Below are 16,299 nucleotides of genomic sequence, written 5' to 3'. Positions count from 1 at the left end.
AATTTTTTGGAAGAGTTTGAGAAGGATGGGTGTTAGCTCTTCTCTCAATGTTTGATAGAATTCACTTGTGAAGCCATCTGGCCCCTGGACTTTTGTTTTTTGGAAGATTTTAAATCACAGATTACTTGTGATTGCTTTGTTCATGCTTTGTTCATATTTTCTATTTCTTCCTGGTTCAGTCTTGGAAGGTTATACCTTTCTAAGAATTTGTCCATTTCTTCCAGGTTGTCCATTTTATTGACATAGAGTTGCTTGTAGTAGTCTCTTATGATGCTTTGTATTTCTGTGGTATCCATTGTAACTTCTCCTTTTTCATTTCTAGTTTTATTGACTTGAGTTCTCTCCCTCTTTTTCTTGATGAGTTTGGCAAAAGGTTTATCAGTCTTCTCAAAGAACCAGCTTTTAGTTTTATTGATGTTTGCTATTGTTTTCTTTGTTTCTTTTTCATTTATTTCTGCTCTGACCTTTATGGTTTCTTTCCTTCTACTAACTTCGGGTTTTGTTTGCTCTTCTTTCTCTACTTCCTTTAGATGTAAGGTTGATTGTTTATTTGAGATTTTTCTTGTTTCTTGAGGTAGGATTGTATTGCTATAAACTTCCCTCTTAGAACTGCCTTTGCTGCATCCCATAGGTTTTGGATCGTTGTGTTTTCTTTGTCATTTGTCTCTAGGTAATTTTTGCTTTCCTCTTTGAATTCTTCAGTGATCTCTTGGTTATTTAGTAATGTATTCTTTAGCCTCCACGTGTTTGTGTTTTTTTTCACAGTTTTTTTCCCTGTAATTCATTTCTAATCTCATAGCGTTGTGGTCAGAAAAGATGCTTGATATGATTTCAGTTTTCTTAAATTTACCAAGGCTTGATTTGTGACCGAAGATGTGATCTATCCTGGAGAATGTTCTGTGTGCACTTGAGAAGAAAGTGTAATCAGCTGTTTTTGGATGGAATGTCCTATAAATATCAACTAAATCTATCTGGTCTATTGGCTAATGTTTCCTTATTAATTTTCTGTCTGGATGATCTGTTCATTGGTGTAAGTGGGGTGTTAAAGTCCCCCACTATTATTGTCTTTCTGTCGATTTCTTCTTTTATCGCTGTTAGCATTTGCCTTATTTATTGAGGTGCTCCTATGTTGGGTGCATATATATTTATAATTGTTATATCTTCTTCTTGGATTGATCCCTTGATCATTATGTAGTGTCCTTCCTTGTCTCTTGTAACATTCTTTATTTTAAAGTTGATCTTATCTGATATGAGTATTGCTACTACAGGTTTCTTTTGATTTCCATTTGCATGGAATATCTTTTTCCGTCCCCTCACTTTCAATCTGTATGTGTCCCTAGGTTTGAAGTCAGTCTCTTGTAGACAGCATATATACGGGTCTTGTTTTTGTGTCCATTCAGCGAGCCTGTGTTTTCTGGTTGGAGCGTTTAATCCATTCACATTTAAGGTGATTATCGATATGTATATTCCTATTATCATTTTCTTAATTGTTATGGGTTTGTTTTTGTAGGTCCTTTTCTTCTCTTGTGTTTCCCACTTAGAGAAGTTCCTTTAGCATTTGTTGTAGAGCTGGTTTGGTGGTGCTGAATTCTCTTAGCTTTTGCTTGTCTGTAAAGCTTTTGATTTCTCCATTGAACCTGAATGAGATCCTTGCTGGGTAGAGTAATCTTGGTTGTAGGTTCTTCCCTTTCAGCACTTTAAATATATAGTGCCCCTCCCTTCTGGCTTATAGAGTTTCTGCTGAGAAATCAGCTGTTTACCGTATGGGAGTTCCCTTGTATGTTATTTGTCATTTTTCCCTTGTTGCTTTCAATAATTTTTCTTTGTCTTTAATTTTTGTCAATTTCATTACTGTGTGTCTCGGTGTGTTTCTCCTTGGGTTTATCCTGCCTGGAACTCACTGTGCTTCCTGGACTTGGGTGGCTATTTCCTTTCCTATGTTAGGGAAGTTTTTGACTATAATCTCTTTAAATATTTTCTCCGGTCCTTTCTCTCTCTCTTCTCTTTCTGGGACCCCTATAATGCGAATGTTGGTGTGTTTAATGTTGTCCCAGAGGTCTCTTAGGCTGTCTTCATTTCTTTTCATTTTTTTTCCTTTATTCTATTCCGTGGCAGTGAATTCCATCCTTCTGTCTTCCAAGTCACTTATCCGTTCTTCTCCCTTAGTTATCCTGCTATTGATTCCTTCTAGTGTGTTTTTCATTTCAGTTATTGTATTGTTCATCTCTGTCTGTTTTTTCTTTAATTCTTCCAGGTGTTTGTTCTTTAATTCTTCTAGGTCTCTGTTAAACATTTCTTGCATCTTCTCAATCTTTGCCTCCATTCTTTTTCCGAGCTCCTGGATCATCTTCACTATCATTATTCTGAATTCTTTTTCTGGAAGGTTGCTTATCTCCACTTCATTTAGTTGTTTTTCTGAGGTTTTATCTTGTTCCTTCATCTGGTACACAGTCCTCTGCCTTTTCATCTTGTCTACCTTTCTGTGAATGTGGCTTTTGTTCCACAGGCTGCAGTACTGTAGTTCTTCTTGCTTCTGCTGTCTGCCCTCTGGTGGATGAAGCTATCTCAGTTTCCTAGTTTAACTGGATGGAAATCAGAATATTCTAGGCGACCAGAGTTTTGATTTTTTTTTGGAAAGAGACTAAACACACGTAACTTGACTCTACCTGGCTGCAGACAGAAGTCAGTGGCATGTCTGCCTGCCTTGAACCTTTGACCTCCCCAGAAGCAATATAAGTACCACAAAGAACAGGGAAGGAGGTAATAAAATCTTCCAGCGCATGGAAGTGTCCTCAGGGGATGTGGCACGGCCCTCATTTGAAGCGTGTATGGTGGCTTTTCCAGAGAAGTTTGGGTGTAAGAGGTCAGAAGTGGGTCACTGTCATCACAGTCATTCCAGTGCCGACCGTGTGCTCCATGAGCTGCCTGTGATCACTGGCTCACAACTTTTCTGTCCCGTGTTCCCATTTACCCTTTACTTCCTAAGCAGGTTTGTATTTAAACTTCATCATGTGCTGGCTTTTAAGAAAAGACAGCAGAAGGAAGCAAAATCCTTTTTAATTTTTAATGAACCAGGTGAAGCTGGCTGAGTGTCATTCATCTTCTTTCAACATAAGCTCTCTGTCCCCAGGACGGTGGGTGAGGCTGTGAGGCCGTCCTTCCGTACCGTCCTGGGGATGGTCGGACATATGGGCGGACAGGAAAGTGAGTGACAGAACGATACTTCAGGGAATAACTGTAGACATATTTGACAAAATCCACAGCACAGGAAAAGAATGCTGTTTTTAGCGAGGATCAGAGCTATGCTGACGACAGTCAAATGATTATTAGTCACAGGCAAAGTTATATTTGATATATTGGGTTGGCCAAAAAATTCATTTGGGTTTTTCTATAACATCTTGCAGAAAAATCCAAATGAACTTTTTGGCCAACCCAATTTTTAAAAAGATGGCAGTTCCCTTTTCTTTTTTTTTTTTACATCTTTATTGGAGTATAATTGCTTTACAATGGTGTGTTAGTTTCTGCTTTATAACAAAGTGAATCAGTTATACATATACATATGTTCCCATATCTCCTCCCTCTTGCGTCTCCCTCCCACCCTCCCTATCCCACCCCTCCAGGCAGTCACAAAGCACCGAGCTGATCTCCCTGTGCTATGCGGCTGCTTCCCACTAGCTATCTACCTTACGTTTGGTAGTGTATATATGTCCATGCCTCTCTCTTGCTTTGTCACAGCTTACCCTTCCCCCTCCCCATATCCCTTTTCAACTAAAAGCGATAGAGAACTTCACGTGCAACCTTGTTTCTCCACGTTTCCTTCCAGTAGTCTTAGCACTGAGGCCTGAGCGTTGGTCTGTGCTGTGAAGTGCAGCCAGCCTGGAGTCCCACGCAAGGACTGGTTTCATCAGGCGGTGTGGTGTCACAGTACGGCTAAACATTGGCTTGATATGTTCATGTCAAAAGCTGATGTTAACAGGGGAGCCAATGTCCTGGCTCAGAACATCGGTTTGGTGGCCCCAGGAGTAGAAACGTGGACTGAGTATACCGGTGTTCAGTAGAACCCTCGAATATTGAGTGTGTGAATAAAACCAGTTTAATAACACCACCAGTATCAAAGTAAACACCAAGAATAGGATTTCACCAAATCCTTTCATATCGGCTGTTTACAATATAATTGCTAACCTAAAAATAATGATGATGATGGTAATAATAACAGAGGATAAATCTGACAGCCAGAAACACAGGGCAACATGAACATTTGCTAATATCCACAAGTTCAGAGGTAACTCTGTATGCTATAGATTGCAATTAGCTTTAATTGACTGAGCTGGAAGGATGTTTTATTATTTCTTTAGATTTCTAAGAGAAGTAAGTACCTTCTGTTGTAATGGTGTCAGGCCCCTGGTACCTCAACACATTGAAAACACTGGAGTGTTTATAAAATCACCAGCCGCAGCGATAAAACGGCAGACGGTAACCCTGAGGAAAGTGTGCCTTGGGCCTTAGACTGTGCCTTAGAGTTTAATGCAGGCAGTGAAATTTCTCACACTTTGTCAGTAGTTATTTTTCTTTTGTTTTCAGTATTGAGAAGGTGGGGATTAAGTATATATTAAGATTGATTTGCCTTCTGGAATGTTGTATACTCTTATGCCGCAAAGACAGTTTTAAAGAAGCAATAATTTCACATTCTACTATTCCATTAAGCTGTACTAGTTGAAGATATGTCATATTCCAGTCTCTGATGATTTCCTCTTTTTTATAATTAATTAATTTTTGGCTGCGTTGGGTCCTCGTTGCTGCATGCGAGCTTTCTCTAGTTGCGGTGAGCAGGGCTACCCTTCGTTGCGGTGCGCGGGCTTCTCGTTGCGGTGGCTTCTCTTGTTGCGGAGCACGGGCTCTAGGAGCACGGGTTTCAGTAGTTGTGGCACGCAGGCTTCAGTAGTTGTGGCTCACGGGCTCTAGAGCACAGGCCCAGTAGTTGTGGCGCACAGACTTAGTTGCTACGCAGCATGTGGGATCTTCCTGGACTAGGACTCAAACCCATGTCCCCTGCATTGGCAGGCGGACTCCTAACCACTGCACCACCAGGGAAGCCCTCTGATGATTTCTTAAAAGGAGGAAGATTTGATTAAAATTAGCATGGTTACCATTAAATTAACAATCAGAAGTATTTAGATCAATTAACAATCTTTTCCCCTTAAAAGGTGAGGCCATTGTGTGTTCTCAGGCCCATGACTCTGCTGCAGCTCACGGTATCAGGTACTGAAGAGGCCACTGCTTTCCGATTTGTTCTATATGTTACGCCCTGATGTTTTGGAGGCAGAGCGGGGAGACGAAAGAACGGTGGAAACATTAAAGTTTGTTCATGATTGTGTGGTCAGTGTCCCTCTCATGTCCTCTAGGACGTGACCTGTTGGAGCCAAGGAAGGAATATTCTTGGGAACGTAAGTCCACTGGCCACCGCAGGGGCTCTCTGGGGGTGTCAGGTCTGTCTGAGCCTCATGCTAGGAGTACAGCCGATCCGAGGAAGACTCTTGCTTACCCGAGGGTCTGGGACCGTGATGCAGTGCTTGTCTCTGAGCTCTTTCCTGGGCCTTTACGCCTTCATGCTTCAGCCTAATAATCTTCTTAAAGCCTCCCCAACCCCAGGCAGAGTTTCTGGTTCTTTCCTCTCTGCACCCTCCTCAACACACACCCCTAACATTTGCCCGGCAGGAACCAGATCTCAGAGGCTTTGTGGGCCGTGTAAGGAACGAGCACTTTCTTCTTACTGCAGCGGAGCGTAAGGAGTGGAGGGAGGGGTCCACGCGGGCCGTGGGCTCTTTTCTGTTTATAGAGATCATTCTGGCTTCTGTGCAGTGAAAGATGAGAAAAAGCAGGGCTCCCGTTAGAAGGTGAGAGGTTATGGTGGCTGGGACTGGACCTTCAGCCGTGGAGGTGGAGTGAATGCTCACATGCAGGGCATGGGTGCTGTAGGAATTTAAAGCCAGAAATCCCTGCAGCAGAGGTCATCAGACACGTGACTTGAACCTGACATTAAAGAAAGGGTTGAAGGGAGGGGAGGGCGTGTAGACGTTACTCCCCGATGCCCAGTGAAAGAGTTGCTAGGTGTTAACTCTGACTTCGACCTGGATTGACTGATTGATTTCCCATTAGACATTTTCAAAGAGGAATCCCCTTGAAGAAAACAAAAACAAAAACACAACTGCTCCAGTCTCTCTAAGCAGACCCAGAAGAATGCAGGCAGCTAGAAGGAATTGGGCCATTTTGTCTGGTACTCTTTTTTCCAGGCCTGAAACCTTGCACTTCAGACCACATCAACAGAGCCATATTTAAAGTCCCTGTTTTTAATTTGTAACACCTAAAATGACAAATGATGGGCAATTCCTTGTCAGCTACTTGATGGAATCCTTCGGTCATAAGGAGCGGTTGTCAAATTCGGGCTGAATGTTTTCTCACAGGTGACTGTTTTTCTTTCTAGGATACCCCAAGCAGAGGCCCACGGCCCCCCGCAACGGGGCCTCCCCCAAGCCGGACCCGCAGGCCCGAGAGGCCGAGCGGCAGCTGGTGCAGCGGCTGAAGGAGCGGTACGAACAGCAGGCACGGCAGCTGGGCCTCGTGCAGGGGGAGCTGAGGAAGGCCGTCCGGGGCTTTGAGGCACTCGCCGTGTCCACTCAGCTTTTCTTCAGGAAGGTGAGTCCACATCTGGTGAATGTTGAAGGGCTTTCGGTTTGCGGGGAGGATGGCGGTGGTGACGGTTGTTGTGTGTGTGTGTTTCAGTTCGAGTTTGGGGTTAGAGACCAGTTTGATTTTCAGGTCATACAGCATCTCCGCCAGCACCACGTAATGTTTTGGGTGCCCAGTTTAGACTTGAGCGTGGAAGACGTTAGTCTGGGAGGAAGGATCCGTAACCTGGACTGCAGAAGGGAAAATGGTGTAAAAAAGAAGGGAAAGGGCATAAATGAACGCTTTGAAGGTGAGGTCTTGGAAGAGAATGGAGCATGTGATTGTTTGCATTTTAGACCCAAGACGGCCAGGGTCTGAACTGTCTACACCTTTCAGTACAGAGGGAGCCAGGGCCACAGGGCGGTGCCACTTTGGCTGTTGAGGGGACCTGGAAGGTGCCGGGCTGGGGCCTCTCCTCGGGGCCGCGCTCACAGTGCGCGCGGGACAGCATGGGGTAGGGGCGTCCTCCCTGCCCCCTCGGTTCTTCTGACAATGCAGAGAGGCTTGGTTTCCTCAGCCTGAGTGTCCAGAGGCTCCTGGGCCATCTGGACTCCGAGTCTGTTACCAGCTATGGTGTAGTTTGGCTTTCCTGCCTCTGAATGTGAAAGGGCGGCGGTGGGAGCGCAGGTCTGCCTGACTTTGTGCGTTCATGCTCCACCCTGAGGTGGCCAAGGCCTGTTTGGGGGAGAACTTGAACATTTACCTTTGAGGTTTAAACATTATCAGGTAGCACATCAGTAACCCATAAGGCATTAGTTTCATGTATGGACCTTCCGGTATCTGTAAATGAAAGTAAAAATGCTATATAAATGCCCCCCAACTAAGAAAATGAACTAACTAAATTTCTAACTAATTTAAAGAAGAAAATCAGAAGAATATTAACCAGCACCATGTCCGCTGGTTTTCTTTATTATCTGTACCGTGAAGTGTGGAGGGCTCTCTGACCTTTGAGGATAGCCTGCAGCCTCTCTTGCCCTACAGTGTGGAAGCCTGAGCTGACCTGTTCTGTTGTTTCCTTTCTTGCTTAAAGCTTTTGGCCCAAAGAGCTAATTACCAAGTTATTGTTGTGATGAAAGACAAGACAAACAGGTTTCAGTTTTACCAATAGTTTCTGCCTCTTCCCTGATCAAAGTGTTAACACCAGCAGTAAATGGCCAATTTGAATTTTATGTCTTCCCTTCTGCTCTAGTACCATTGGCGTCAACCTTAAAGAGCTGCAGTTGCTGCGTTCTCACCCCTGTAAGAATTAAAGTTACAAACACATTTTTGAGGTGCCAAAGGGGCCAGACTTGCCATGGTAAATATTGAGCATTTTTCTTATTAGACAAAGAGTGACGTGTTTTCCGTTCTTCAGCTGGATGTGTATTTTCCACTGACTGTGAGGTCTTTAATAAGGAGAGGAAAACAGCGTTGTTCGTTGCAGTTCAGTGATAACATTTATTTGTAACTCTGCCCGCTCTGGGATTGCACCTTCCATACATCATCCAGCTTCATGACAAATCCTTGATAAAGGTTTCGTGTGGATAGATATGCCAGCAGACATCGAATTAACACATTGGTAACATGCGCTGTGTTTTCAGGTTAGAACCTTTGGACCCCATTCATGGCATCATGGCAGAGAAGAGAGTTCCTGTGTTGAATAAGGGTCAGTTCCCTGTAGTGATGCATTTCTAGGCCCCAGGAAAATTCCTTTTGGCCCATGGACCACGAGTTTTATTTCACTGCAGCATACACGTGGCTCTTCAAGCAGAGACCCAAGGGCAGGTGATTTGTAGCCATCTCCATCAGACCCCCCTACTGGCTGGAGCCGCACTCGGCATGACATTTCAGCAAGATGGATGGTGGGCACGAATTTCATTTTCTTTGCAGTAAGTCACAGCCAGCAGCTCCAGACAGGCCTCCCCAATGGCCATGGCATTTCACTTCCCACACGGTGTGCTCTTTTTTCCGTCCTTCTGATCTCAACTCTTTCTCCAGAGACACCTCAGAAGAAAAAATGGACATTTTTAAAGTCTGCAGTTGAACATAAGTGGCTTCCACTCAGGCTGGCATGTGTTCTACATGGTTTAAGATGATTGATTTGAGAGTTTTCCAGGAATACCAGACTAGACCAGGGGGTGTGACCAGAGTGGAGCACGCGGGGAAGTGGAGGCCAGGCAACCTGGGAATTCTGATGATGGGGCCCCTACTACAAGGGCTCAGGATCCTGAGATGCTCTCATGACCCGTGTCCCTCTTGGGGGAAGCCAATGCATTATTATTATTATTGTTATATATGGGGCAGTGGTCACAGCCCAGCATGGCAGCTGTGCAGGGCGTGGCCTCCATAGCCAGCCTGAAAAAGCAGTATCTCTTTGCTCTTCTGCTTAGAAGACCCTGCTGGAACTCTACACCTGTATCTTTTCTACGCTGTAGCATATTCGTCTACAAAGCAGGCGTAGTGGAGAGAGGGGGCCGTGCCAGCAAGGAGCCGGTCCCACCTCCACCTCCATCTTGCACGAGACCTTGAGCGAGTTGCGGCCCCTCTTTGAGCCGTGACAGCATCACCAACGGGAGTACATCCTTGCTCCCCTCAGCTTCCCGCTGCAGAATCACCTCTGATGAGAGTCATCTTTGACTCTCAGTTTCCTCAATTTCAAGTAGGTTTGATAATAACTCTTTACAAGGTTATTGTGAGAATGGAGTGAATTAATGGGCAAAGGTGCTTTGAACAAATATTCAGTAAAACATTCTTTTTGAGGACAAGGAAAATGTGACAAATGTTTTACTCTCCAGCGGGTTGAATAAGACATATGTGAGGAATGTAAAGCTGAAACACAGACCACATCCCTCTTATTTCATTTTATGTATATAAAGGATTTGGCTTGGGGTGAACTTTAAGAATAGAATTAATCTTCTAGTCCAGCTGTTCAGCTGCTGCTGCTGTATATTTTTTCCAGAATGTGCTGATGCTATTAAGTATGGAGGTCACTGGAAAAAGGAATTCGGAGCCTGGATAGGGAGCTTTCATTTCTGCCCCATGTTTCACAGCTCCTGGCAGGGCGGCTGTGAAAGCTGTCAGCTGTGGTACAGCCTGAGCCCAGCGTCCAGGGATGCTAAGATGCCACATTTAGTTGCCAACACCTACCTCACGCTTGTGCTCGTTCCAGGCAGCTCTGATCCCCCTAACAAGGCACGGTCCTCACCACAGGCCAGACAGCTGTGCTGAAATCCGTGGTCCCAGACCTCTGGGGGGACTGTACTAATAAGTGTGATTCTCAGGGACTCTCACTTCTCAGGGTCAAGTTAAAAGACTTTTACCTTTTGCTGCCTGGTTCCCGGGAACGCTACTCTTTGGCAGCCCCTGGCGGCTAATCCAGGAGGTGGTCCTGCCTCGCCCTGTAGCATCAGGTTTTACACAGGTTACATCTGAGGGTGTATTTACTTTCGTTTTAGTTTTAATCAGATTTATTATATTTATTCTATATTTTTTCATATAGGTTTGTGTCATTTTTATCATTAACTTTATGAATGTGATAGACGATGGTTTTTAACTATTTCTTATTTATTATTAAATAGTTTAGGCCTACAAGGCATGAAAATTTATGTCAAGCATTTGTGTACTTTCTAAGCTTAATCAAAATTAATGATGCATCAGCCTCCTTCTCCCTAAAGTGTATATATATGAATGTATATTTTTTTCTTTTACTCTTTGACGTTTTATCACAAAAATATATTGAATAATTGTGGAGAAGTGTGGAAAGAATAACACCCAAATACTCATCATTTAGGTTTAATACTTAATGACATGTTTCCGTATTCACTTTATGTATGTTTTTTAAAATATTTACTTATTTCTTTATTTGGTCGTGCTGGGTCTTAGTTGTGGCAGGCAGGCTCCTTAGTTGTGTCTTGCCAGCTCTTTAGTTGCAGCTTTAGTCCCATTTTATCTATGTTTTTGTTGTTAGTTAGGGATACATATTTTTAAATATAGTTCATATACTTAACTTTTCATCTTTAATTCACTTATGTTAGTAGATTTTTATCAACCCTGCCCCGACCATATGAAAGGTTCTGTGGAGGGTTCAAAAAAGTAGAAGGCAAAGCACCTTAATAACAATATCACTCCTGTTTATTGACCATCTCCTATGTCCTAGACACTTTACATATAGTATTTTAACCCACCCTGGTGTGGACACTATTCTCATGTGACAGTCGAGGAGACCGAGGCTCAGGGAGGTTATGTAGCCTTCCAGAGACAACAGAATTGGAAAGCAATGGAGCCACGATACAAATGCAGGTCAGCCCGTATCCACCCCATATTTTTCCCACAATATTGTGGTCGTTTCTCTCTCTCTCCACCCAGCCTTCAAGGTTTTGATGTAGTTAAGGGGGAAGAACAAAATGTGAAACAATAATCTAAAAGTTAAACACATGTAGAGGATGCTTAGAGAAAATGATCTAAGGTAATAGTCAACCTGAAGCCACAAACAAAAATGGTGTACGTTCTGGTAGAAGCCCAGCACTGTGAGTGGGAAGGGACGCCCTGGGAAGGAGACTGGCAGGGGCCGGGACAGAGAGCTGGGAGGGATTATTGTGAGTAAAGAGGAGGGGGGGGCGTGTGTACGGGCAGAGGACAGTCCAACCTGGTTGTCTGCAGAGTGGTGGCCCCTCCCTATCTTGAAGCCCAGGGTAGATTAGTTAATGATTTGCGGATGGAGATCCAGGGACTCGGAACTGTTTTTGGAAGTGCGAAGGTTCCTCTGTAACAGACGGCGGCTCCTCTTGGTCAAGGTGGCCCAGATTCACCTTCCGGGCTCCATAGCTGGCTGCTTCCATCCGAGCAGGCTGTGTAGAATCCTTTTGGAAAATAAATGCATGCTTGCTTGCTTTTGCCATTTGATACATTCGCATGGATCATCAGATGAAAGTCTGCCCTAGGGCCCCAAAACAGCAGAGAAGCTGTTGTATCCAGCTGCCAAGGGAGTTTATGTGTCAGGACACCAATGATTACACCTGATCAAAACTGAAAACCGAGGGGCTTCCCTGGTGGCGCAGTGGTTAAGAATCCACCTGCCAATGCAGGGGACACAGGTTCGAGCCTTGGTCTGGGAAGATCCCACGTGCCGCGGAGCAACTAAGCCCGTGCACCACAACTACTGATCCTGCGCTCTAGAGCCTGCGAGCCACAACCGTTGAAGCCCGCGCGCCTAGAGCCCACGCTCCGCAACAAGAGAGGCCACCGCAATGAGACACCTGCGCACCACAACGAAGAGTAGCCCCCACTCACCGCAACTAGAGAAAGCCTGCACACGGTAACGAAGACCCAATGCAACCAAAAAAAGAAAAAAGAAAAAAAAAAACCTGAAAACCGTACGCTCTCTGTTGCTCCCTAAATCCTAAAAATGTCCATTTAAATATAGTATTTTGTGCTTCTCCCCCTTATAAACAGTGCCCTGTGATTATCTCTTCTTCCTTAATTTTACCTTGAATAACTAAAGCCTTAGAGAAAAAGTGAGCACCTAGGTTGGCATTTCTGACAGTTCAGTATATGGCCTGAAGGGAATGTTGATGAAATAGTAAATTGGCTATTCCAACGATTGTTGGTCTGAAAGAACTTTTGTGTCCCAAAAGTCATTGTGACCACATTCCTTTGCTGGGAGAACCATGAGTGTTAGCTTTTACCCTTAGGACTTGAGCTTAAGGAAATGCTTAGCGTAACCCCCAAATATCAAAATATTCCCAATATCAAGGGATAGAACACCCCCTCCCCGCCCCAGCTTTGCCAAGCAGCTCTTTGAAGTAATAAGAATCCTTGGCCTGGGGTGCCAGTTATGGAAGCCATCCCACATTCCAGGAGTATCCTCCCTATCTCCCATCCTCTCAGGAACTTCAGGTGGGATGAGCTTATTTTTTTATAGTTACTTGTGGCTCTGAATTTCTGCTTCTCTTAAATTAGCTCAGCTGATGGGTTCCGGCCATCCCACAGGCAGCATCCCTGCCTACCTGGTGTGGCTCCCCTTCGTTGGTTTCCAAGATTCTTTGTGCTTTGTGATGCTGGGAGCTCCATTAGGGAGTTAAACATGGGTTTAGATGTCAGGGGAGGAAAAAGGAAGCTGTAGAAAGGAAGCTATAGACTTGGGAGACATTTGTATAGAAGTGACATTATAGAGGGAGGAAATTGACAAGAGCATGTGTACAGAAGAGGAAGGCAGACACAGGACAGCCCCTCAGCCCAAGGAGGAGCAGGAAAGAAAGGAAGCGCAGGAGATGGTGAGAAAGGCTGTTGAAAACAGGGGAAGTCCCACCTCAAAGAAGCCAAACGAGGGAGGAGTTTCTGTAGGTTGGAGTGATTTGTAATACCAGGTACCAGACAGTGGATGAAAATGACACAGAATGAGGATATATCCCAGAGTTTGGCACGCTCACAGGAGTATCTGTGAACAGGTCAGGACGACCAGATTCTCCTGGTTCCTTGACAACCAAATGGTTTAGCAAGTTTGGCCTCTGTCAGCCCGCGGTGAACGTTTCCCTGTGAGAAGTGGCAATGGTGACATCTACAGGGCATTGGCTGGAAATGAAATCTGTGCCCCCAGAAGAGTGCTTGCCAAATATTGCCTTAAATTCCAGGGCGTTTTACAAAAAGCAGGTGCCGCTCTCCACCCCTTGTTCACTAAAGTGCGAACTGCAGACCTGCCTGTTCCACAGACGTAATTGAAATTAGGTTTGATACTAAAATCACACAACTGCTTTCATTTTTCATTTTATTCCTGACAATCAAAGTACTAAGCAAGAATAAGATCGATGTCACACACTGCAAGCAGCTTCCCTGTGAGATAATTCATAAAAGCAATTATATGTTGCACAAACCTGAGAGTCAAACAATCTACATCTGTAATTCAGTCCCTGGAGAGTGTGAAGGCCCGTGACATCTGCTTTACCAGGAACAGAGGAAGAAACATTTAAAATTCAGATGTACTGAGCCTCTATGACATGACAGTACTCTCTTGAAAACAGAGACAACGTGCGAACTGTGCTGACAAAATAAATAGGAAGTGATATCATTTCTCAAACTTTTCTGCAACAGTATTTCCCCATTATTTTTTCAGTTTGAAAGAAATGCAGGGCCATGATTTTATATCTATTTTACAGGCAGAAAGGAGGCCGAAGAAGAGGGGAAAAAAGAAACGAAGAATAAATGCAATGATTAGAAAAGTTACAAAGATATTAATCCAACTAGAATAATAATCACATTAAATGTGAGTGGTCTAAACATACCAATTAAAAGACAGAGATAGAAAGGATTTTTTTTAACCCAACTATATATTGTCCACAAGGAACCCGATTTAAATATAAAGACTCTCCTGCATACCTGAAACTAGCACAATGTTGTAAATCAACTGTACTCCAATTAAAAAATAAAAGAAAAATAAATAAAGATGCTCACAAAAGTAAAGGGATGGAGAAAGATATACCATGCTAACTCTAATCCAAAGAAGGTTGGAGTAGCAATATTAACTTCCGACAAAGCAGACTTTGGAACAAAGTGGATCATCAGAGATAAAGAGGACACTGCATTATGTATAAAGGGGTCAGTTCTCCAAAAGACATAAAAGCATGGGGCTTCCCTGGTGGCGCAGTGGTTGAGAGTCCGCCTGCCGATGCAGGGGACACAGGTTTGTGCCCCAGTCCAGGAAGATCCCACATGCTGCGGAGCAGCTAGGCCCATGAGCCATGGCTGCTGAGCCTGTGCATCCGGAGCCTGTGCTCCGCAATGGGAGAGGCCACAACAGTGAGAGGCCCACGTACTGCAAAAAAAAATAACAATAATAAAATAAATAAATAAATAAATAATTAGAATCATACAAAATGTGTTGTCTGACCTTGATGAAATTAGACAAAAATCAGCAGGAGAAAGATAACAGGAAAATCTTTAAACATTTGGAAATTAAATAACATACTACCAAATAACCCGTGTATCAGAAAGAAGTTTCAAGGGAAATTAGAAAATACTTTAAACTGAAGGAAAATAAAATTACAACATTTAGAAGTTTGTGGAACATGGCTAACATAGTGCCTAGGATGATATTTATAGTATTAGAAACTCAGAAAAGACAAAAAGTCTGAATCAGTGATCTAAGCTTCTACCTCAAGACACTAGAAAAAGAATGTGTGCTTGTAGCATGTGTCATAGGGTACAGTATAGCACAAAAATAACCCCAGAGCAAGCAAAAGAAAGGAAATAATAAAGAGGAGGAAAAATCAATGAAATTGAAAGCAGAAGAATAATAGAGTCAATGAAACTGAAAGCTGGTTCTTTGAGACAGTCAGTAAAATCGATAAACCTATTGTAAGTCTGACAAACAAAAAGACAAACGTACCAGCATCAGGAATGAAAGAGGGGAAATCTCCACAGACCCCACAGGTGTTAAAAAGGAATGAACTATTGATACACGTAAGACCTTGCGTGATTCTCAAAGGCATTATGCTGAGTTGAAGAAGCTACACTCGAGAATTTGCATATGCTCTCTGATTCTATGTATATGATATTTTCCAAAAGGCAAAACCATAGTGATGGAGAACAGATTGGTAGTTGCCAGGGTTCAGGGATGTGGGGTGTGCAAAGGTAGATTTTTGGAGTAGTGTAGCTGTTCTATATTCTGATTGTGGTGGTAGTTACATAAATCTATACATGTTTTTAAATTCATAGAACCGTACACATAAAAGTCTCCCCCACACACAACACAGTCAATGATACTATTTTTTAATTTTTTAAGTAAATTTTTTTGAAAAGAAAAAGTCACAGTCCATATGGTCATTTTCTTATTATCCTTTGGGTCTTATTCTTTTGAAGCTTGTAGGAAAGGCAAATAGATTTAGTGTTTGGTGAGACAGATTCTCACTTCTTCACGGCAATAAGTTACATCTATAGCAGGACAGTGTGTAAAGTGTCAGTTTGTGGTGAGTCATCTTCAAAGCATCCGTCGATGTGCTCTGGCCCAGCCTCTAACTTGGTTGGCCTCTGACAGGGTGCCACTCGAAACAGTACAGCCTCGTAGTTCAACAAGGACTCAGATTCTCAGCTTCGCCCTGAAAAGCCTGAGAGCCAGAAGATTTGAAGAGGGCCGTTAATCTGGGCAGCTGTTAATCTCCAGCCTCCCACTCTTCCTCAATTAGAGGGAAATTATCCAAGCTGGGAAGGGGGAAGAGTGTTCCAGAAGAATCTCAAGATGCAATCTTAGTCTGTATGCACCTGCCTCAGGATAAGTCCAAGAGGAGAGACTAAAACCCAGTGGAACCCCCATAATTTGGGGGAATCCCAGGGTGATGGGGAGCTTTGCCTTGTTCGTCTCACTTGGACTCCTGGTGGTGACAGACCTCCCTGACCTCCCTCGAGCTGCAGTGGATTGAGGGTGACAGAGCAGAGGTGGGTGGAGAGTGGGGAGGGCAGAATAAGACTCCCGAGAGCTTCAAAGGATGGAGAACACCACCACCATGAGGTGGAACAGGGGATGGGCGTGGACATGACAACGAGAGGCCACAGTGAGGACGTTGTGAGGACAGAGCCAGGGATCACAGCCCTTAAGGCATGGTT

General features: G+C 43.8%; 1 protein-coding gene across 3 annotated transcripts in view; it reads left to right on the top strand.

Annotated features, from left to right (window-relative positions):
* Nucleotides 1-16,299, top strand: part of MTUS2 (microtubule associated scaffold protein 2) — a 317,696-nt gene that overhangs the window by 201,084 nt on the left and 100,313 nt on the right. For all 3 annotated transcript variants that reach the window (XM_027116582.1, XM_027116584.1, XM_027116583.1), the window contains one exon: nucleotides 6,482-6,693. In XM_027116582.1, coding sequence (XP_026972383.1) covers nucleotides 6,482-6,693 — 212 coding nt within the window. The remainder of the gene's footprint in view (nucleotides 1-6,481; nucleotides 6,694-16,299) is intronic.

The sequence above is a fragment of the Aethalodelphis obliquidens genome, unplaced genomic scaffold (assembly GCF_003676395.1).
Source record: "Aethalodelphis obliquidens isolate GAN/ISIS:26980383/991018 unplaced genomic scaffold, ASM367639v1 scaffold16, whole genome shotgun sequence".
In the NCBI taxonomy this organism is placed as follows: Eukaryota; Metazoa; Chordata; class Mammalia; order Artiodactyla; family Delphinidae; genus Aethalodelphis; species Aethalodelphis obliquidens.
This window is presented reverse-complemented; position numbering and strand designations above follow the sequence as displayed.